General features: G+C 44.1%; 1 protein-coding gene across 5 annotated transcripts; it reads left to right on the forward strand.

Annotated features, from left to right (window-relative positions):
• The first annotated feature begins 330 nt into the window (after positions 1-330).
• Positions 331-22622, forward strand: LOC130296818 (P43 5S RNA-binding protein-like). Of its 5 annotated transcripts, none has more exons than XM_056548814.1 (9): positions 331-448; positions 15477-15577; positions 15657-15750; positions 18178-18266; positions 18833-18906; positions 18990-19070; positions 20360-20589; positions 20700-20753; positions 22302-22622. In XM_056548814.1, the coding sequence occupies exons 1-9, from the start codon at positions 446-448 to the stop codon at positions 22548-22550; spliced, it is 975 nt and encodes a 324-aa protein (XP_056404789.1). In that variant the 5' UTR covers positions 331-445; the 3' UTR covers positions 22551-22622. The 5 variants fall into 5 exon arrangements, with proteins under 5 accessions (XP_056404789.1, XP_056404787.1, XP_056404785.1 ...); XM_056548812.1 differs by having other exon boundaries at positions 444-573; XM_056548810.1 differs by lacking the exon at positions 331-448 and adding an exon at positions 9817-10167.
• Positions 22623-22841: the final 219 nt, after the last annotated feature.

Consider the following 22841-nt stretch of genomic DNA (forward strand, 5'->3'; position numbering starts at 1 on the left):
TTCTGGCTTTTTTTTTTTCTCCCAGAAAAGTCTGTGCTGAGGACAAGTGGTGCAGTTGCCCATAGCAACCAATCCGATCACTTCTTTCATTTTGCAGAAGCCTTGTTAAAAACGAAAGAAGCAATCTGATTGGTTGCTATGGGCAACTGGTCAACTTTTCCTCCGGACAGGTTTTGATAAATTTCCCCCTGTGGGAGGAAAAACATTAAAACTCTGCGGGTGAGATTTATGAAAACCTGTGCAGAGGAAAAGTTGCCCAGTTGCCCATAGCAACCAATCAGATCGCTACTTTCATTTTGCAGAGGCCTTGTTAAAAATGAAAGAAGCGATCTGATTGGTTACTATGGGCAACTGTGCAGCTTTTCCTCTGGACAGGTTTTGATAAATCTTCCCCTGCATGCTGAGATTTTGGGAAAACTGACCGTGAGCTGAAAAACTCCACTAAATGGTGAAAAAACGCTAAAAAACCCGAACACCATGAGGGTGGCATTTTCTTTTTGTTTCCCTATTGACTCCCGACTTACATCTGGCTGCAGTTTCGACGGCCTAAAAAAAAAAACTACCATGTGGCGAGTATGGCATTTTTTATTTTTTTTTATCAAAAATGCCAAGTGGAATCCCAGCCTAATAGTTAAAATAGTAAAACTTCCCTACAAAAAGTCTGTGGCTCAGGCATACAGTGGCTACTGCACCAGAATTTTGCCTGTAAGGAGGAAAAGTGGTGCAGTTGCCCATAGCAACCAATCAGATCGCTTCTTTCATTTCTAACAAGGCCTCTGCAAATTGATCTGATTGGTTGCTATGGGCAACTGGGCAAATTTTCCTCTGGACAGGTTTTGATAAATCTCCCCCGACATGCCCAAAGGAAGTGTGTAGAGATGAGCGAACTTACAGTAAATTCGATTCGTCACGAACTTCTCGGCTCGGCAGTTGATGACTTTTCCTGCATAAATTAGTTCAGCTTTCCGGTGCTCCGGTGGGCTGGAAAAGGTGGATACAGTCCTAGGAGACTATTTCCTAGGCATGTATCCACCTTTTCCAGCCAACCGGAGCACCTGAAGGCTGAACTAAATTATGCAGGAAAAGTCATCAACTGCCGAGCCGAGAAGTTTGTGACGAATCGAATTTACTGTAAGTTCGCTCATCTCTACTGGACAGGTTTTGATAAATCTCCCCCGACATGCCCAAAGGAAGTGTGTAGAGATGAGCGAACTTACAGTAAATTTGATTCGTCACAAACTTCTCGGCTCGGCAGTTGATGACTTATCCTGCATAAGTTAGTTCAGCCTTCAGGTGCACTATGTATTAACAGCTCCCCGCCACTGCGGGTGTCGCGCTGAACCGGATAAGCCGCGAACTACAGGGATAATCGTGCCGGAATCTGGTTCTAGGCCGAGACCGGACATACAGTGTTACCCTGTGGTGCTAACTAGCACCAGTAAAGTGCTCATTGATTATAACCTAAATATTTGTAGCCAAGATTGCGTAAGCCTCCCCTGATGATGCCTTTAACTTAGGTTGAAACGCGTTGGGAGCAATCCACATCCTATGCTGCGTAATCTATACGTTGAGCATAGGAGGGCTATATCAATTTAATTCTTTTTTATCTTCACTAGCACAATTTCTTTTGGTGATTTTATTTGACATCATTAAAAGTTATATTTTATACACGCAGTTCCCCACCATATTGGTTATGTTAATATGCTTTGTTATATTTGATGCTGGGAATATTTGGATCTCCTTGTAGGATCTGTACCTTAAAAACATACAAATACAGCATGAATCGAATTTACTGTAAGTTCGCTCATCTCTACACACTTCCTTTGGGCATGTCGGGGGAGATTTATCAAAACCTGTCCAGTAGAGATGAGCGAACTTGTCGTTTTTGTCAAAAGGAAACCAACAAATAGTCTTAACATGCACTACATGTATGTGATTAATCTGCTGCAATTGAAGAATGTAAAACCAAGGCAGAGTAAAATAATAAGGGTGTGTTCACATGGTGCAGATTTTTTCATTGACTTACCAGCATAAAATCTGCAGTAAATTTGATGCATGTACACCACGCTTCACATAGGCATATTCAGGCCCTAATATGCCTGTGATGACCCGAACTGACAGGTGCCTTAGTCGGCCTAAGCCTATAAACACACAACTTTTGTTTGGTGGGATTTTTTGGGCCTGAAAAACACAGCGGCCCTCATTTACTTAGAAAATCGGGTTGTAAGTCTATCTTGCTTTCTTACCCGACTGCTTTTTTCCCTGGTATTTATTATTATGTCGCATCCTGTTTGTCGCACGTGGGTTTTGTTGGTTTTGGTTTCCAACTCCTCTGAGTTGTCGGGAAAAAATCCACAACAACTCAACAAATTCGGGTTGGAAACCTTTATAAATACGTGGGAAAGCTCAGAAATGTCGGGTTACGCCCCTTTTTCGGGTTTGGGAGAATCCACATCGGGTCCGTCGGGAAAAAATGTCGCATCGTGTCGCAGACTGGCGCACATGTCGCAGACAAAGATGCGCCAAAAAAACCCGACAAAACAAGTCGGGTTTAGAATAGTAAATGAGGGCCAGCATCTCATTACAAGTCTTGCAATTCTTTAACCATGGGACTTAAAGGGGTACTCCACTGCTCAGCATTTGGAACAAACTGTTCCGAACACTGGAGCCGGGTTGGGAGCTTGTGATGACATAGCCCCGCCCCCTCAATGCAAGTCTATGGGAGGGGGCGTGACAGCCGTCACGCCCCCTCCCATAGACTTGCATTGAGGGGGCGGGGCTATGACATCACGAGCTCCTGACGCCGGCTCCTGTGTTCTGAACAGTTTGTTCCAAATGCATAGCAGCGAAGTACCCCTTTAAGGATTTCTATTGAAGAATTGGGGGGAGAGGGGGAGGACACCAGAAAACAATGCCAATGTACACTGCTCAAAAAAATAAAGGGATATAAGACGCACTTTTTCTTCCCCAAAACTGAGGGGAAAAAGTCGGTGCGTCTTATACGGCGAATACACCCCTATCGCGGCGGTCCTTGCGGCCATCGACGGCCGGGACCCACGGCTAATACAGGACATCACCGATCACGGTGATGCCCTGTATTAACCCTTCAGACGCGGCGATCAAAGCTGACCACCGCGTCTGAAGGGAAAGTGACACTAACCCGGCTGTTCAGTCGAGCTGTTCGGGAGCGCCATGATTTCACCGCGGCGGTCCCGAACAGCCCGGCTGAATAGCCGGGTTAGTGCTTACAGGACACCGGGAGGGACCTTACCTGCCTCCTCGGTGTCTTCTCCATTCAGGGATCCCCTGTATGACCGGCGCTCTCCTTCCTCGTCATCACGTCGTCGCGTACGTGCGTCGGCGTGCGTAACGACGTGATGGTGGTGACGGAGAGCGAGGATACCCGGCCGGCAGCAGAGACGTTCCGGAGCGACGGGGACACGGCGACAGCGATGGAGCGACATCCCGGGCAGCGGTGACGGGTCCGGTGCGGCAGGGACACGTGAGTATTACCTCCTATGCAGTGGTCTTCAATCTGCGGACCTCCAGATGTTGCAAAACTACAACTCCCAGCATGCCCGGACAGCCGTTGGCTGTCCGGGCATGCTGGGAGTTGTAGTTTTGCAACATCTGGAGGTCCGCAGGTTGAAGACCACTATTGGGTTCAAAAACTTAAATTTTTTTGATTTTGCACCTAAAAATAGGGTGCGTCTTATACGCCGGTGCGTCCTATAGAGCGAAAAAATACGGTAACACATCCTAGATCTGAGTGAATGAACTAATCGAATGAAATACTTTCGTCTTTACATAGTTGAATGCGCTGACAACAAAACCACACAAAAATTATCAACCCATGGAGGTCTGGATATGGAGTCACACTTGCAATGTAATTGATATTATGATATTATCAAGTAATAGATGAAGTTACACATCCTCGGAGGGGAGGCGATATTAAGAAATTACTTATACAGAATGAAGCATTCTGGATACATCGTCTAGGGACCCTGGAGCCGCGCGGTATGAACCGCGACTACGAGTTGTCACAGCTATTGCATTGATACCGTATGTAATGCATGGTAATGCATGGGTTAATATGATCATTCGTTGAGTTCATTTTTTTTACAGAGAGGAAAGTGAATCTTTATTCTGCAGGAATCTTCGCCAAGGATTCATCCAAGTATTCATTGTACAGTGATCCCTCAACTTACAATGGCCTCAACATACAATAGTTTCAACATACAATGGTCTATTCTGGACCATTGTAAGTTGAAACCAGACTCAACATACAATGTACGGACCGTCCAGATCTGTGAAACGTGTCAGTGGCCGGAAGAACTGACCAATCAGAATGGGCAATTTACTGGTAAAACCCCTGTATTACTGAAGTGCATGCACTGACTGGTGTCTGGTAGCGCCCCCTACAGTACAGGGAGGTATTACATGTTCTGTACACTTTACCTGTACCAGGGTTAGCTGCTCCTTTGGACACCAGGTGAGGGCGGCTCCATGTTACTTTTTTAGGACACTGTGTACTGTACCCCGAAGGACCCCGAAGAAGCTCCTGTCCTCTACATAGACCAGTGTTTCCCAAGCAGGGTGCCCCCAGCTGTTGTAAAACTACAACTCTCAGCATGCCCGGACAGCCTTTGGCTGTCTGGCATGCTGGGAGTTGTAGTTTTGCAACAGCTGGAGGCACCCCTGTTGGGAAACACTGACATAGACAGTGATTACAGCTCCCAGCAGCTCTTTCTTACTTTTATATGTAAGGATTTGCTTTATCTATATTAGTTATCTACTTATTTATCTTTAATCCTCACTTTTTCCTATTTTTGGATGACATTTTGGTGCCTTTAGAACCAATTACCAGGTTTCCATAGAGTTCTGGTCTCAACATACAATGGTTTCAACATACAATGGCCGTCCTGGAACCAATTAATATTGTAACTTGAGGGACCACTGTATTTGTTATGTTTAAAAGTTTTTCATTCCTTCACTCATGTGTTCTGAATGATAGTACTAATTGTGATGACTGATAGTACTAATTGTGATGACTGATAGTACTAATTGTGATGACTGATAGTACTAATTGTGATGACTGATAGTACTAATTGTGATGACGTGGTATCTGTGAACCTGATGTTAAGTATAAAATGTGTCAGCTGATACCTGTACACAGTTGAGAAAGGCTGCTGAGCCGTAACACGTACTCTTATGTATGCTATGCATTTTTGCATGAATAAAAACCTTAAAGGGGTACTCCGGCACTTAGACATCTTATCCTCTATCTTATCCCCCTCCCATAGGCTTGCATTGAGGGGCGGAGCGTGACATCACACGCTGCCTGCCCTGTGGTCGCCGGTAATCAGACCCGGAGCGAACATGCTCCGGGGACTGATTTTAACTGGGGTGCTGCGTGCAAGATCACGGGGGTCCCCAGATGTCTAAGCGCCGGAGTGCACTTTTAAAGATTGAGCAAGAAACCTGACTGCCGGGACCTCCTTTCTTTGTTATCTACATAGCAGTAGGTTGTGACCCTGGACCGGAGGAGTGGTGGGCAGTACACAGAAATACAGCCACCAGCCATACCCTGTACGATGTGGGGGGAACTATACTGCCAACCTAATGTGGGGGGAACAATGCTGCCAACCTAATGTGGGGGAACTATACTGCCCCTAATGTGGGGGGAACTATACTGCCAACCTAATGTGGGGGGAACTATGCTGCCAACCTAATGTGGGGGGAACTATAATGCCCACCTAATGTGGGGGGAACTATGCTGCCAACCTAATGTGGGGGGAACTATGCTGCCAACCTAATGTGGGGGGAACTATGCTGCCAACCTAATGTGGGGGGAACTATGCTGCCAACCTAATGTGGGGGGAACTATGCTGCCAACCTAATGTGGGGGGAACTATGCTGCCAACCTAATGTGGGGGAACTATACTGCCAACCTAATGTGGGGGGAACTATGCTGCCAACCTAATGTGGGGGAACTATACTGCACCTAATGTGGGATTGTGGGGGAACTATACTGCCCCTAATGTGGGGGGAACTATGCTGCCAACCTAATGTGGGAGAACTATCCAAAAATATAAAATTTTACTATTCTGATCCTTATAACTCTTATTTTTCTGTATATGTGGATGTATGAGGGTCATTTTTTGCGCTGTGATTTGTAGTTTTTATCGGTACCATTTTGGTTTTGATGGGACTTTTCAATAGCTTTTTAGATATTTTTTATGGTGTTTGAAGTGACCAAAAATGTGCAAATCTGTTTAGTGCACTATTACGACTTTTGGGGCCCCACTTTTGATTTTGCCCAGGGCCACGCTAAGGGTGCATTCACACCACGTTTTTGCAATACTGTTCCTGTATACGTTTTCTATGTGAAAACCATATGGAACCGTATTGAAAACCGTATGCCAAAAGATGCATCAGATTGTGTCCGTTTTGCATCCTGTAAGGTTTCGTCATTTTTTTTCAGTACCCAAAACCGTAGCCTACCACGGTTTTTTGGTCCGAGTGAAAAACTGTATTAAACCGTATACGCTTTTTTAAAAACATGGGAGTCAATGGGAACCGTACAGAACCATATGTGCGTACGGTTCCATCCGGTTTTCACCATCCGGTTTTTGACTTTGCACAGTTAAAAAAAAAAAAAAAAAAAAACAGATGCAACCGGACATCATTTTTTAAACCGTATAAAAACCGTATACGGTTAAAAAAATTATGTCCGGTTGCATCTGTTTTTTAACTGTATACGGGTTAAAATTTGTACACACGTTTTCATACAGTTTAGGCTGGGTTCACACTACGATTTTCAAATACGGTAATCGTATACGGTTTTCCACAAAAAAACGTATTCGACAGTATCCGAAAACGTATGCATAGAGCATGCATTGTAAACCGTATTCCAAATGTTATGTACGGTTGCCTCGGATACGGTTTTGCCGATTTTTCAACCGTAGGCAAAAACACTGTCGACCACGTTTTTGCCTCCAGTTGGAAAACCGTATGCGAACCGTATGCGGTTCTTTTAACATTGTTGTCCATGAGAACCGTACACAGAATTTCAGAATACGGTTGCACACGGTTTTTCTAATCCGTTTTTTGGAGTTGACACATGCGCAGAAGGAATTTCAATAGAACAATAGTAACTTTATTAAATTGCTTGAAAACTAATTCCAACAAAATAGCAAAACCGAAGGCAAAAACGGATGCAAACGGATAGAACCGTATATACGTTTTGGAACCGTATACGGGGAAAAACCGTATTTGGAGTCATACGGTTGTATACAATTGCATACGGTTTTTGCCATACGTTTTTTAGCGGAAAACCGTATACAGTAACCGTATGTGAAAAACGTAGTGTGAACCCAGCTTAGTCTGGTTTTGAGGAATCAGTTTTTCATCAAAAACCTGATACCGGAACTGTATTGCAAAAATGGGGTGTGAATGCAGCCTTAGCCTAAAACCGGCCCTGACAACAGCATGTGAAATTGATTGTCAATCAGTGTTGCTTCCTGAGTAGACATTTCACGTAAGTGTCATTGACTTGGATTTACATTGGGGGAGATTTATCAAAACCTGTGGAGAGGCAAAGTTGACCAGTTGCCCATAGCAACCAATCAGATCGCTTCTTTCATTTTTCACAGGCCTTGTTAAGAATGAAACAAGCAATCTGATTGGTTGCTATGGGCAACTGGTCAACTTTGCCTCTCCACAGGTTTTGATTAATCTCCCCCCATGTGAGTAGGGAATTTAGTTTTTTCACCAAAATGCTTCTACATTACTTATTTTTGGTATGTTTTTACCTGAGAAAAACGACACAAAAAACTGCTCCCTCGTTTTACACTCCCAAGACGCATTTTTTGTGGCTCTTTTGTACTGGTGGAGATTTATCAAAACCTGTAGAGGAACAGTGAAGCTGTTTCCCATAGTAACCAATCAGATCTTCTTTCATTTAAAAAAAAAAAAAAACTTCTGAAAAGACTTGCATTGAGGGGGCGAGACGTGACATCACATGGGGGCGGAGTCATGATGTCACAATACTCTGTCCCCGTGGTCGGGAGACACAAGACTGAGAGCCACCAACGCTTCCAGCAATACTTACAGTTGGGTGCTGCATGCTAGATTGTGGGGGTCCCCTTCTATCAGACATCTTATCCCCTATCCTTTGGATAGGGGATAAGATGTCTTGGGGCCGGAGTACCCCTTTAAACACTTAAAAGGTAATGGTGAAAACCAATTATGGTAATTCACCTGAAGACCACTAGGTGTCAGTATCACACAAGAAGAGATTTAAAAAACACAACTAGTCATGCACTTGTTTCCAATTGATGATCATAATACTGCCAAAGTAAGGGTGCATTCACACCACGTTTTTGCCATACTGTTTTCAATCAGTTTTTCTAAAGAAAACCGTATGACAAAAAAACGGATGGAACAGTATGCGTTTTAAAACAGTATACTGTTTTTAAAAGTGCATACAGTTCCGTTCGTTTAAAAAAAAAAACAAAAAAAAAAAACATACGTTTTTAAAAATGTTGTCAATTTTGAATGGGAGGGGTCTTGGGTGGGGACTTTAGGATGCAAATGTGCATGTGCAAAGTAAAAACCGTATACGGTTTCCCGTATGGAATTGTATACATGTGCGTTTCCCATTGACGTCCATGTTAAAAAAAAACGTATGTGCTTTCAGTACGGTTTTTAAACCGGAGACAAAACCGTGGTCAACTACGGTTATGAGTATGGGAGGAAACCATATTGTAGGCAAACCGTACGCAACTGGATGCATACAGTTTTCAATTATTTGTCTATGTATACGGTTGTCAATACGGTTCCATACGTTTTCAATAATGAAAACGTATACGGGAAACGTACTTGGAAAAACGTGGTGTGAACCCACCCTCACAGTGTGCTACTATATCTTTTGGGCCACTTGAGTGGCTAATAAATAATAAAGCTAAAGCGGACTGGTGGCTACCAGTTTTTTGTGATTTTTTTTTTATGTCCTTTTTTTTTAGTGGTGGTTTGTTGCCCTTGCGCCATAGTTATCAAAATATCTTACAGCATTTGATACCCATTATGCAAAAAAAAAAAAAAAAACCTTCACTCTCAATGATTGCAAGTAGAGATGAGCGAACTTACAGTAAATTCGATTCGTCACGAACTTCTCGGCTCGGCAGTTGCTGACTTATCCTGCATAAATTAGTTCAGCTTTCCGGTGCTCCAGTGGGCTGGGAAAGGTGGATACAGTCCTAGGAAAGAGTCTCCTAGGACTGTATCCACCTTTTCCAGCCCACGGGAGCACCTGAAAGCTGAACTCATTTATGCAGGATAAGTCATCAACTGCCGAGCCGAGAAGTTCGTGACGAATCGAATTTACTGTAAGTTCGCTCATCTCTAATTGCAAGGCTTTTGAAGGCTTTTTTGGCTGTGGGACGTCAGTTTTTCAAGTGTGTCCTGCCTTGGCACGACTTTGCCCCGTGGCAGACCTCCTTGCTCCAACAAAATGCGCCCACGATAAAAAGTTGCCCATTGTGAGTTCCTGACCACTGCAAAAGGCAAAATCGAAAGTGTTCTAAATTAGAGAACTTTCGGAATTACTGTAAGCAAAAAGCCGCAAAGGGGGAAGATTTATCAAAACCTGTGCAAAGGAAAAGTTGCCCATAGCAACCAATCAAATCGCTTTTTTCATTTGGCAGAGGAATTGTTAAAAGTGAATGAAGCGAGCTGATTGGTTGCTATGGGCAACTGCGCAACTTTTCCTCTGGACGGGTTTTCACAAATCTCCCCCAAAGTGTTTGCGCAAAAAGTTTCTGTGCCAAACACATGCGACAAATGTAGGAACAAAATAGATTACAACATGAATTATACATTCACCCCCCCCCAGTATATCGCCTTGTGATTTGCACCTGAACTAGATTTGGCTGCAGCTCGTTCTGTCTCGTTAGATCACCTGGGCCGGGGCGGCAGGGCATATAACCTGCAGGATAGGAGCTGGGAGGGGGCAGTGTGTGCGGATCAGAAGAACAAGAGATGCAAAACCAAGTGGCTAGTGGGAAGGGAAAGAAGCCTGTGCTTAGCTGCCCCTCTGTAGGGTGTCCGGCCAAATATAGGAAACAAATAAGGCTGCGAGAGCATGTGGCCAAACACACCGGACAGGTAAGAGGTGTACGGGAGAATGGTGGGATCTGGTGTTCTTGTGCTTTTGGTTTTATTCCCAGTAGAGATGAGCGAACTTACAGTAAATTCAATTCGTCATGAACTTCTTGGCTCGGCAGTTGATGACTTATCTTGCATAAATGAGTTAAGGTGCTCCCGTGGGCTGGAAAAGGTGGATACAGTCTTAGGAGACTCTTTCCTAGGACTGTATCCACCTTTTCCAGCCCACCGGAAAGCTGAACTAATTTATGCAGGATAAGTCAGCAACTGCCGAGAAGTTCGTGACGAATCGAATTTACTGTAAGTTCGCTCATCTCTAATTCCCAGTTTTTGAACATGTATCTATTTTTGAATTGACCATTTCCATGTCTTTCATTGAGGGAGATTCATCAAAAAACCCGTCCAGAGGAAAAGTTGCTGAGTTGCCCATAGCATCCAATCAGATCGCTTCTTTCATTTTTGCAGAGGCCTTGTTAGAAGTGAAAGAAGCGATCTGATTGGTTGCTATGGGCAACTCGGCAGCTTTTCCTCTGGACAGGTTTTGATAAATCTTTTCCCCCCCCCCCCCCCCCCCCCCATTGAGTTCACCATTTAAAAAGTTGTAAACCTGGAATAAAGCTGCAGTGTGAACACTGCCTAAATGTCTTGTGGGAAATCTTGGCCTAAAGTAAAGCTGGTGGCCCTGTCCTCATTTACTGGGTGGCACAACAGTGATGTGGTTCCATGCACTCTTAAAGGAGTACTCCGATGCTAGATTTTTTTTTTTTTTTTTTTTTTTATGGTAAACTAACCCTAAAGCAAAGTTATATAACATTGTAAATTACTTACCTTTATCCATATCGCTCTTTTCCTGGTCTTTTCCCGCTAACGGAAGCTGGCTCCTTTTTTTTTCTTCAATCTATGACGCTCGACCGATGTTTCTTCTGCACCGGCGCCATCTTAGCCCGGTGACTCATCGCTCCCATGAGTCACTGCGGGCTGTGCCGGCCTCCCAGCCCGGAGCCGGCTACTCCTCCCCCAAAGTTAATTTATTCTGCGCATGCGCAGTACTACGCAAATAGCGTAGGGCTAACGCTAGGCTCCTATCGCTGCCTACGTTAGCCCTACGCTATTTGCGACCAGACAGACCGTATCATTTTCATCCTGCACTGAAACGGTTAACCTGAGGGTTCTGACCTATCCACTGCCGGGCACAGGTGAGTTCTGCCGTACATTAACTCTTTCGGTGACTGGTCCATGCTTACAGGAGATTTTAGCAAGTTTAGAACGCCAGGTATTTTGGGGGGGGGGGGGGGGGGAGGTTTTTTTTTTTCAAAATTCTGTTAAAAATTTGATTTATTTCTAAAATAAAAATCTCTCTCCGCATATATTCACATCCATATGGTAATATTCCCAAAAATGTATCGGCTTTATTAGGGGCGTGGCACGAACGTCACCACCGTACATGATCTCAGGTATTTGGCGCAGATGGACACATTTTTGTACTAGTGCACAAGGGTTATGTCAATGTTTCCCAACCAGGGTGCCTCCAGCTGTTGCTAAACTACAACTCCCAGCATGCCCGGACAGCCGAAGGCATGCTGGGAGTTGTAGTTTTGCAACAGCTGGGGGCACCCTGGTTGGGGAAACACTGTGCTAGTGGGCACATGGAAGGAGGGAAGGAACTTTATTATAATTTCCTGGGGGAGAGAGCAGCAGCTAACAGGAAGCTGGCGCAGGGAGTCATGGGAAATGTAGTCTTTATGACATGGCTGCTTACTGCTACAGGTGGCAATTACAAGAGAATGGCTGGGCCAAATTTGACAAATGAGGTATCCTTGGAAAGGCCTTTGAAAGAGCTATCAGATGAGGTAAACTTTTTTTTAAGTACCAGCGCTCCGGAGTACTCCTTTAACCCCTTAAGGACCAAGGACGTACCAGTACGTCCTTGGTCCTGCTCTTCTGATATAACGCGGGGTTACACAGTAACCCCGCGTCATATCATGGCGGGCCCGGCGTCATAGTGAAGCCGGGACCCGCCTCTAATAGCGCGCAGCGCCGATCGCGGCGCCGCGCGCTATTAACCCTTTAGCCGCGCGCTCAAAGCTGAGCCGCGCGGCTAAAAGTGAAAGTGAAAGTTCCCGGCTAGCTCAGTCGGGCTGTTCGGGATAGCCGCGGCTAATCGCGGCATCCCGAACAGCTGACAGGACAGCGGGAGGGCCCCTACCTGCCTCCTCGCTGTCCGATCGCCGAATGACTGCTCAGTGCCTGAGATCCAGGCATGAGCAGTCATCCGGCAGAATCGTTGATCACTGGTTTCTTATGAGAAACCAGTGATCAACATAGAAGATCAGTGTGTGCAGTGTTATAGGTCCCTATGGGACCTATAACACTGCAAAAAAAAGTGAAAAAAAAAAGTGAATAAAGATCATTTAACTCCTCCCCTATTAAAAGTTTGAATCACCCCCCTTTTCCAATTAAAAAAAAACAGTGTAAATAAAAATAAACATATGTGGTATCACCGCGTGCGGAAATGTCCGAATTATAAAAATATATCATTAATTAATTAAACCGCTCGGTCAATGGCGTGCGCGCAAAAAAATTCCAAAGTCCAAAATAGTGCATTTTTGGTCACTTTTTATATCATTTAAAAATGAATAAAAAGTGATCAATAAGTCCTATCAATGCAAAAATGGTACCGTTAAAAACTTCAGATCACGGCGCAAAAAATGAGCCCTCATACCGCCCCATACACGGAAAAATAAAAAAGTTATAGGGGTCAGAAGATGACAATTTTAAACGTATTAATTTTCCTGCATGTAGTTATGATTTTTTCCAGAAGTCCGACAAAATCAAACCTATATAAGTAGGGTATCATTTTAATCGTATGGACCTACAGAATACATATCAGGTGTCATTTTTACCAAAAAATGTACTACGTAGAAACGGAAGCCCCCAAAAGTTACAAAACAGCGTTTTTTTTTCAATTTTGTCGCACAATGATTTTTTTTCCCGCTTCAGCATAAATTTTTGGGCAAAATGACTGACGTCATTACAAAGTAGAATTGGTGGCGCAAAAAATAAGCCATCATATGGATTTTTAGGTGTAAATTTGAAAGAGTTATGATTTTTTAAAGGCAAGGAGCAAAAAACGAAAATGCAAAAACGGAAAAACCTCCGGTCCTTAAGGGGTTAAAGTACCTGTCGTAAATAAACTTTATATACAGTAGATCAGTGGTCTTCAACCTGTGGACCTCCAGTTGGTACAAAACTACAACTCCCAGCATACCCGGACAGCCGTTGGCTGTCCGGGTATGCTGGGAGATGTAGTTTTGCACCGTCTGCAGGTTGAAGACCACTGCTGTAGATGATACAATATTTGTAATATACATTAGTGTTTTTTTGGGCGGGAAAAAAAATGCAGTCCCTGCAGCTATTGTCTGAGTCCAAATATAGGAAGTGAGGATAGAACAAGCAGGACTCTGTGCAGACTCCTGGCTTGTCAATCATCCTGATGTGAGTCGGGAGCTATTATTTAATATTCCCCCCCCCCCCCCCCCCCAAAAAAAATGTATATTACAAATATACATTTTATTATAAAGTCTTTGATAGGTACACTTTAGCAGTCTGGTGTGGCATGACGCAGCTCGCTCTGGGTGGTCAGGTTGCTGAGGTGACTGACTTCCGTGCATGGAACCCTCTGGGTGTCATGGTAACAACGATGGCAACCTGAACACCAGGTATGAGCTGTTGCTCTGTGCTAAACTCTGGAAGGTGCATGAAACCAGATATCTGGAGTCATGAGTGTTTGTGGGGGGGGGGTTTATAATGTTATGCAATTAAAATTATAGTCCGGTGCCGCCATAATGTCCAAAGTTGGAGGTTGGCACTAGCCTTTCATCTGTAAACAACAATGCTGTTCTGTACAGTATTAGGCTGCGTTCACACCATGTTTTTGCAATACAGTTCCTGTATACATTTCAATTTGAGAACCGTATTGAAAATGTATTAATTGACTCCATTGAACAGCATGCCAAGCGATGCATCTGGTTGTGTACTTTTAGCATCCTTGTACCTTTTTTTTTTTTTTTTTTTTTTTTTTTTTTTTTTTTAATATATATTCTGGGGACTTTTTTTTTTTTTTTTTTTTTTTTCAAATCTTGTACTGTTTTCAACCGTATGCAGGTTAAAATTTGTACACCCTTTTTGATAGTTTAGTCAGGTTTTGAGGAATCTGTTTTTTATCAACAAAAAAACTAATATGGGAACTGTAAAAACGTGGTGTATATGCAGCCTAAGAGGAGTTTAGATTTAATGCCTACTTGACTCAGGGACTGAGAGGAGTAAATATATTTGTACAGGTCTGGGGAATACACTGGTGCTAGACTGGCCGGTTTCCCTAGTGGCAGGTTACGTTTTTAAAGGGGTACTCTGCCGGAAAAAAAAACAGCTTATCCCCTATACAAAGGATAGGGGATGAGATGTCTGATCGTGGGGGTCCGCAGCCTCGGCACCCTAGTCGTCCGTGCACTGAGTGAACTCCACTCCATGCCGGATGACTGGTGACTACAGCTGCCACGCCCCTCCATTTATTTGTATGGGAGGTGTGATGGCTACTATGTAGCAGTCACGCCCCCTCCCATAGACATGAATGGAGGGGGTGTGGCGTGATGTCACAAACACAGAAGCTGCTGCTGCCAGCCTGGAGATCGTGCGCAATCAGACATCTTATCCCCTCTCCTTTTGAATAGGGGATAAAATGTTGTTCGGTTGAGTACCCCTTTAAGAATCAGCATCCACTATGCCCTGTGGAGAAGTGTCCCTATTTGGTGCATTAAAGGGGTAGTCCAGTGGTGAAAAACTATCTCCTATCCTTAGGATAGGGGATAAGTTTGAGATCGTGGGGGGTCCGACCGCTGGGGCCCCCTGCGATCTCTCTGTACGGGGGCCAGGCTCTCTGGCCAGATAGCGGGTGTCGACCTCCGCACGAAGCGGCGGCCGACACTCCCCCCTCAATACATCTCTATGGCAGAGCCGGAGATTGCTGAAGGCAGCGTTCCGGCTCTGCCATAGTTGTATTGAGGGGGCGTGTCAGCCGCCGCTTTGTGCGGAGGTCGACACGCCCCCTTCCCGCGGGCTGTCGGGGCTCCGTACAGGAGATCGCAGGGGTCCCCAGCGGTCGGACCCCCCGCGATCTGCAACTTATCCCCAATCCTTAGGATAGGGGATAAGTTGTTCACCACTGGACTACTACTTTATTGGAATTTGATCACTATTGAGAACATGCGTGTCTTGTTTCTATATAAAGTGTTTTCTTCCACTCTACCCAGAAACCATGGCGCTGTGATAGACCAGGGTGTGGTAAAGCCTTTTTCCACAGACCCCAGTTTCTAAGGCACTGGCAGAAACACCTGGGACTGAAGAAGTATATGTAAGTCTCATCCTATACAGTACATGTCTTATAACATGTCTATCACGGTCTTCACATGTATTATCTTCACCATTTCCAGCTGTCCATCTGCTGACTGCCGGGCTGCGTTTATGACAAAGGACAACCTGAAACGTCACCGAAAGTATAAACATGCGGTGGCTGACCCCTTTAAGGTGAGTGGAGGTGCAGTAGTATAAGCATAGGCAGCTAAAATTCACTGATGGTGCTCCCTCAAGTTAAATTGGTTCCGGGAAACCATTGTATGTTGATATTATAACTATGGTAACTGATGCTGAAGCACAACAAAGCCCATGTGTTAAAGGGGGTACTCCACTCAAACATTTATTTATTTTTATTTTATGAACTGGTGAAAGAAAGTTAAACAGATTTGTAAATTACTTCTATTTAAAAATCTTGCTCCTTCCAGTACTTATCAGCTGCAGTATGTTGCATAGGAAGTTATTTTCTTTATGAATTTCCTCTCTGCTGACACCTCTGTCCATTTTAGGAACTGTCCAGAGCAGGATAGGCTTTCTATGGGTATTTGCTCCTACTCGGGAAAGTTCCTGACAGAGGTGTCGACAGAAAGGAAATTCAAAAAGAAAATAACTTCCTGTGGATTAGAACAGCAGCTAAGTACTGGAAGGATTAAGATTTTTTTTTTTTTTTTTTTTAATACAAGTAATTTACAAATCTGTTTAACTTTCTGGAACCAGTTGATTAAACTAATTTTCAGTGGACTACCCCTTTAAAAAAATAAAAAAAATTTTTAGGACAGAGGATTCAAAAAAGTAGATAACTGATATAGATAAAGCAAGTCCTTACATATGAGAGTTGCTAAAAGCTGTACATCACGGTCTATGTAGAGGACAGTGTTGAGCAGCATAGGCCATATTCGAATTCGCGATATTTCGTGAATATTTGTCATATATTCGCTAAATTCGCATATTCGTACTCGTACGCCAGTCTCACACAATAGTATTAGTCTTCTTTACACCACACAAGCTGGAAGCAGAGAGGGGTGTTCACTGCGTGTACTGTGGAAAATACGAATATTCGTAATTGCGACTATATAATGCTATATTCGCGAATAAAATTCGCATTGCGAATATTGGCGAGCAACACTAGAGGACAGGAGCTTCAGAGTCCTGTAAAGTAGTGTCCTAAAGTCAAATGTATCTGCCACCACCTGATGTCCAAAGGAGAAGCTAATCCTGGCACATGTAAAGAGTACAGAACATGTAATACCTCCCTGTACTGTAGGGGGCGCTACCAGTCAGGGCATGTACTTCAGTAATACATATGTATATCAGTGAATGCCCATTCTGATTGGTTAGATATTCCAGCAAGACACGTTTCGTAGATCTGGACAGTCCGTAGCATTGTATGGAGAGTCAGGTCTCAAGTTATAATGGTCTGGGAAAGTCCATAATGTTAAAACTATTGTAACCTTAGGCCATTGTAAGTTTAGGGGCTCATTGTATTCTAGGAGACTAGATACATAGACAAATCTTATCTGTTCTGAGACCTCGAGCTCTATGTACTTTTTGTTCTAGACTTTACAATATGCATGGTTAAAAAATCTGCTGGTTTAGCAACAGAAGGAGCATGCTATGGTTTTAAAGGGGTACTCTGCCCCTAGACCTCTTATCCCACTGCTGGGCGTGTCCCTCCCTTGTGGTGGGAGGTGATTGGTGTGTGGTAGGACGGGGCGTGTCCCTCCCTTGTGGTGGTGGTGGGAGGTGATTGGTGTGTGGTAGGAGGGGTGCGTGTCCCTCCTTGTGGTGGTGGGAGGTGATTGGTGTGTGGTAGAAGGGGGCGTGTCCCTCCTTGTGGTGGTGGGAGGTGATTGGTGTGTGGTAGAAGGGGGCGTGTCCCTCCTTGTGGTGGTGGGAGGTGATTGGTGTGTCTGCTCATACAGCCTTGTCCAGGAGTCTTCTTTCCATGACTCATGGACAAGCCTGATGCTGCTACAGGACTGGTTAGTGTCCCAGTAAGTATGGGGACCCCTAGTGATTTTTCAGGAGCTGTTTTCTACCAAAGGTCTTTAGTTTTTCATCAGTAACAACATAAAGTGTTTGCATCTGACAGTGCCCATTTAAGCTCAAGTATGCTTTATTACTGTAACTTATAAGTGTAAGGCTGGGTTCACACCACAATTTGATCTTCTGATGCACAGATACGATTTCAGGCAATTTGAGCCTCCAAAACAGTATCTGTGCAAGGATAGGTATGGACAGATACGGAGCCATTAACTATTATGGGACTGCGGACTTGATTGTAGTCGGCTAGTGACTATGATCTGGTAATTTTCTCAGGGGATCCGATTTTTGACTCTGACTGAAAATCATGGTCTGCCACGATTTATAATCCAGTGTCACAAATCTGCCATACTGGGAAAATGACCAGATCTTAGTCACTAACTGACTACAATCAAGTCCGCAGCCCCATAATAGTTAATGGCTCCGTACCTATCCTTGCACAGATACGATTTCGGGAGCTCAAATCACCTGTAATCGTATCTGTGCATCGGAAGGTTAAATCGTGGTGTGAATGCAGCCTAAATACTATCCTTCTAAGCAATGTTCTTTCTCTCCCAGTGCTCGGAGAAGGGGTGTACAAAGACCTTCAGAAAGAAAAAGGCCTTAAAGCAGCACCTCCCAGAACATGGCGGGGAACCTCAGTTTCGGTGAGTACATGACTAAGGGAAACTACACGTTAAAGGGGTACTCCACCCCTAGACATCTTATACATTCTCTGCAGCACCCCAGACATCCGGTGCATGGAGCAAACTTCACTCCATGACGGTTGACTGGTGATGTGGGGTGGAGGCTCGTGACTCCACGCCCTGCTCATGACATCATGGAAACCCCCCCCCCCCCCCAATGCAAGGCTATGGGAAGGGGTGTGACATCCATCATGTCCCCTCCCATAAACTTGCATTTTGGGGGCATGGCCATGAAATCATGAGCCTCCGGCACTGCACCCATAAACAAATGCAGAGTGGTGGGTCCCCAATGGCAGGACCCCCAGGATCGGACATCGTATCCCCTAGATCTGGTGGTATCGTCACCCACAGTGCTTTCTTGCAATGGACAGGCTCAAATTTGGCTTCATGAATGTGACAAAGTTCAATAAAAATGTTCCCATTGCTTTGTCCTGTAACTGTTGGTCTCCTCTCTAGGCCTTTATTTAACCCAGTAAGATAATGTCTGTCCTGCAGTAAGTTGTCTGTACTTCTGTTTTGGATCATAGCTGTGACCAGCCCGGCTGTGAATGGAAGTCCAACTCTAAAGCCAAACTTGCAGGCCATATTCGGCGCCATAATGGTGAGTAACTCAATGCTGACAAATCCTTTATTGGTCAAAGGCCCGGCTTAGCAGGAGTTAACCTGTACTTGTTAACACTTTAGGTTACAGGTGTCCTTTCCAAGGATGTCAAACCACCTCTCCAACATGGTCTGCCCTGCAGAAGCATCGCAAGACTCATCAAGGTAAGTGTTATGAGGTGTCTAGGAATGGCTCTACATGGACTAGTAATGTGGCTGAAAGACTGTTTTCTAGACAAAACTGTGGCTTGGTTAAAATACCAATGTAATCCTCAGAAACCTTAGTCCAAAACTGCTGCAAATTGTTAAAGGGATACTCCCCAGAAACTTCTATTTTTATTTTTTTTTTTTTTGCAATGCAGTTCCCGTATCAGGTTTTTGATATGGGGAGGGGGAGAAATGATGTCCGGTTGCATCTGTTTAAGAAAAAAGTATACGTTTTTAACTCTTCACTCCATTATAAATAAAATGTCACTTGTTTGATTGACATTCCAAGAAACTTTCAGTGTGCACTACGCACTGTGCAAAGTCAAACGTATATTGCAAATCGGATGGCACCGTACCCACATACGGTTCCCACTGACTCCCATGTTAAAAGAACCATATACGGTTTCAATATGTTTTTCCACCCGGACCAAAAGCAGTGGTAGGATACGGTTTTGGGTATGGGGGAAAAAAACTTACAAAACTGGATGCAGCACTTGGCATACGGTTTTCAATACGGTTCCATACGGTTTCAAATTGAATGGGAACTGTATTGCAAAAACATGGTGTGAATACACCTTTAAACAGATTTGTAAATGACTTCTATTTAAAAATCTTAACCCTCCCAGTACTTCTCGGCTCCTGTATGCTCCACAGGAAGTTATTTTCTTGGAATTTCTTGTCTGACCACAGGTCTCTCTGCTGACACCTCTGTCCATTTTAGGAACTGTCCAGAGCAGGAGCAATTCCCCATAGCAAACCTATCCTGCTCCAGACAGTTCCTAAAATGGACAGAGGGGTCAGCAGAGAGCAGACAGAAAGCAAATTAAAAAAGAAAAGAACTTCCTGTGGAGCATACAGCCCTAGATAAGTACTGGAAGGATTAAGATTTTTAAATAGAAGTAATTAACAAATCTGTTTTTCTGGCACCAGTTGATGCAGGGGGGGGGGGGGGGAATACATTTTCCAGGTGATTACCCCTTTAACTTTGGGCAGTTTTGTGCCACCTAGGGCTCTGAGCCGCCAGCTTGGAAATGCTGTGGAGAAATATCTGAGCCACACCTGTTCATGGGTTGTCTGGTATTTGAGATGCAATACCACACACAATCTCTAAATAGAGGTGGCGCTGTTTAAATAAAAAAAAAAAAAAATTCTGTTTTTCCTTCAGAGATGACAATTTATTAAAACTAAGTGCTGCATGGACAACGCCACAAACTAAACTTCTGCTTCAATCTCTGAATTTCCTTTAGTGGACTTTAAATGTGCTGAGTGCAAAAAGCCCTTCAAGAACAAGAGCATCCTGAGGAGGCACAAACTAACCCACATGATCAAACCTCCGGTCTACACCTGCCCCCGTGAGGACTGTAAGCAGACGTTTACCATGGTCTTCAATCTGACTCATCATGTGCGCAAGAACCATCTCTGTCTGCAGCCGTACCGCTGCTACCACGCCGGGTGCGAACGCACTTTTGCGATGAGGGTATGTACCTACCGATGGCTTACAAGATGGCGGCTGCTGTAGATTAAACTCATTAAATTGAATTCATTTTTATTTATTTTTATTTACCTTTTTTTTTTTTTTTTTTTTAGGAAAGCTTGCTTCGTCATCTTGTTGTGCATGATCCAGAGAGGAAAAAGCTGAAGGTAAGAGGGACAGTGCAGGGGATAAGTGTCTGATCGCAGGGGTTCGGCAGCTGGGACTTCCATGATCTCCTGCCCGTAAATCCGCATACATGAAGCGATCTCTGTGCCGGATTACTGCCGACCACATCCCGAAGCTGTGACACACACCCCCTCCATATATCTCTATGGAAGATAAGCAAACGCTGTGTCTCTCCCATAGACTTGAATGGAGGGGGTTTGACTACCACGGCATAAATATCATAAATGTTCAGAGCGCCAGGGTGCCGGTCCAGAGATTGCAAGGGACCCAGTGATCAGACCTCCCACGATCAGATCTTATCCCCTATCCTTTGGACAGGGGATAAGAGGTCTAGCACTGGAGTACCCCCTTTTACTCTTCACAATGCTTGAGTACCTGTCACCAAGCTAAAATTTTATTATATTCCTTCCATAATAAGACACTTTGCTATTTACTTGCTGGTTAAAATTCTCAAACTTTGTTATTGTGATTGAAAAACGACCACTAGGTGGCGCTGTTCTGTTTCCTGTCACAAGTCAGTTAGTATGGTCTCCTCCTGGCCTGACAAAGGTCCAAACTCAGGAAGTGTGTGCGGGGCATAGGGAGGCACAGTTCTTGCAGGCTTCAGTGACATTGCCCCTGCTGGGGGAACGCCCACTTTCTCCTGCCTGGAGCTCAAACAATGAATTTCGCAAACATAGGAAGAGTCGTCAAAATATACGCAAAATATCGCAAATTAGAATATGGCCCCTGCTGCTCATTACTGCTCTTAAACAGATCTCCATGTCAATTTGTCCAGGTATAGAGAAGGGCAAGACACATTTTATAATTAAAAATAAAAAATAAAAAAAAGGTACTCTGGTTAGAACATTGTTCAGAACTCTCAGAGCCCATGATCGTGATGTCACGCCCCCTCCATTCATGTCTATGGGAGGGGGCGTTTCTTTTATATTTTTTTAAATGATCTGGTGCCAGAAAGTTTGAACAGATTTGTAAATTACTTCTATTAAATATTAATCCTTCCAGTACTTATTAGCAGCTATATGCTACATAGGAAATTATTTTCTTTTTGAATTTCAGTTTTGTCCAGTGCTCTCTGCTGACACCTGATGTCCATATCAGGAACTGTCCAGAGCAGGAGAAAAATCCCCATAGCAAACCTATGCTCCTCTGGACAGTTCCTGACACGGACAGAGGTGTCAGCAGAGAGCACTGTGGACAACACAAAAAAAAATTCAAAAAAAGGAGGATTTTTTTTATAAAGTAATTTACAAATCTGTTTAACTTTCTGGCATCAGTTGATTTAAAAAAAGATAAAAATAAAAATTTCCATCAGAGTACCCCTTTAAGTCCAGGGTCAACACATCGGTCTACCAGGAGATTTTGGAGCATTTCCTGCTTCCTTTCCTTTAAGTTGCGTTACTGAAATACAATGGACTTTTGCACGATTTTCTAATTTTTTTTTTTTCGGGTTTCACCTGTATATCTTATTGTGAGGCTAAAGCGCATTTCTTTGACACAAAAAGGTTATAACTTGTGGTCTTCTACAGCTTAAATTCAACCTCAACCCCAAAAAGAGGAACATGAGAAGAGCCCATCGCCCATTGCCGATTGTGGAGCAAAATCTAAGTCGCCTCTTTAATCTGAAACTTGGTTTCCGGCGCAAAATCCAGCTGGAGAGCAACCTTTCTGGCCTGTTCAATGAGCGAAAGCTGCGGGATCCTGCAGAGCCGGAGGTGAACCTGAGCGACCTGTTCCAGCTGCCTCCTGCCCGGGCCAGGACCGAAAAAGCTGCCTGACCACACAAAGGTCCAGATTAGAGATGAGTGAACTTACAGTAAATTCGATTCGTCATGAACTTCTCAGCTCGGCAGTTGATGACTTATCCTGCATAAATGAGTTCAGCTTTCAGGTGCTCCAGTGGGCTGGAAAAGGTGGATACAGTCCTAGGAGACTCTTTCCTAGGAATGTATCCACCTTTTCCAGCCCACCGGAGCACCTGAAGGCGGAACTAATTTACGCAGGATAAGTTATCAACTGCCGAGCCGAGAAGTTCGTGACGAATCGAATTTACTGTAAGTTCACTCATC

Source organism: Hyla sarda, chromosome 12, assembly GCF_029499605.1.
Source record: "Hyla sarda isolate aHylSar1 chromosome 12, aHylSar1.hap1, whole genome shotgun sequence".
Lineage (NCBI taxonomy): Eukaryota > Metazoa > Chordata > Amphibia > Anura > Hylidae > Hyla > Hyla sarda.

What these genes read in the sequence shown, in the direction of transcription:
- LOC130296818 (XM_056548810.1), top strand. Translation starts at nt 10,042, where the DNA reads ATGCAAAACCAAGTGGCTAGTGGGAAGGGAAAGAAGCCTGTGCTTAGC. An exon ending in CGGTGGCTGACCCCTTTAAG is followed by an intron (nt 15,751 to 18,177) that starts GTGAGTGGAGGT and finishes TTTCTCTCCCAG; the next exon opens with TGCTCGGAGAAGGGGTGTAC. An exon ending in AACGCACTTTTGCGATGAGG is followed by an intron (nt 20,590 to 20,699) that starts GTATGTACCTAC and finishes TTTTTTTTTTAG; the next exon opens with GAAAGCTTGCTTCGTCATCT.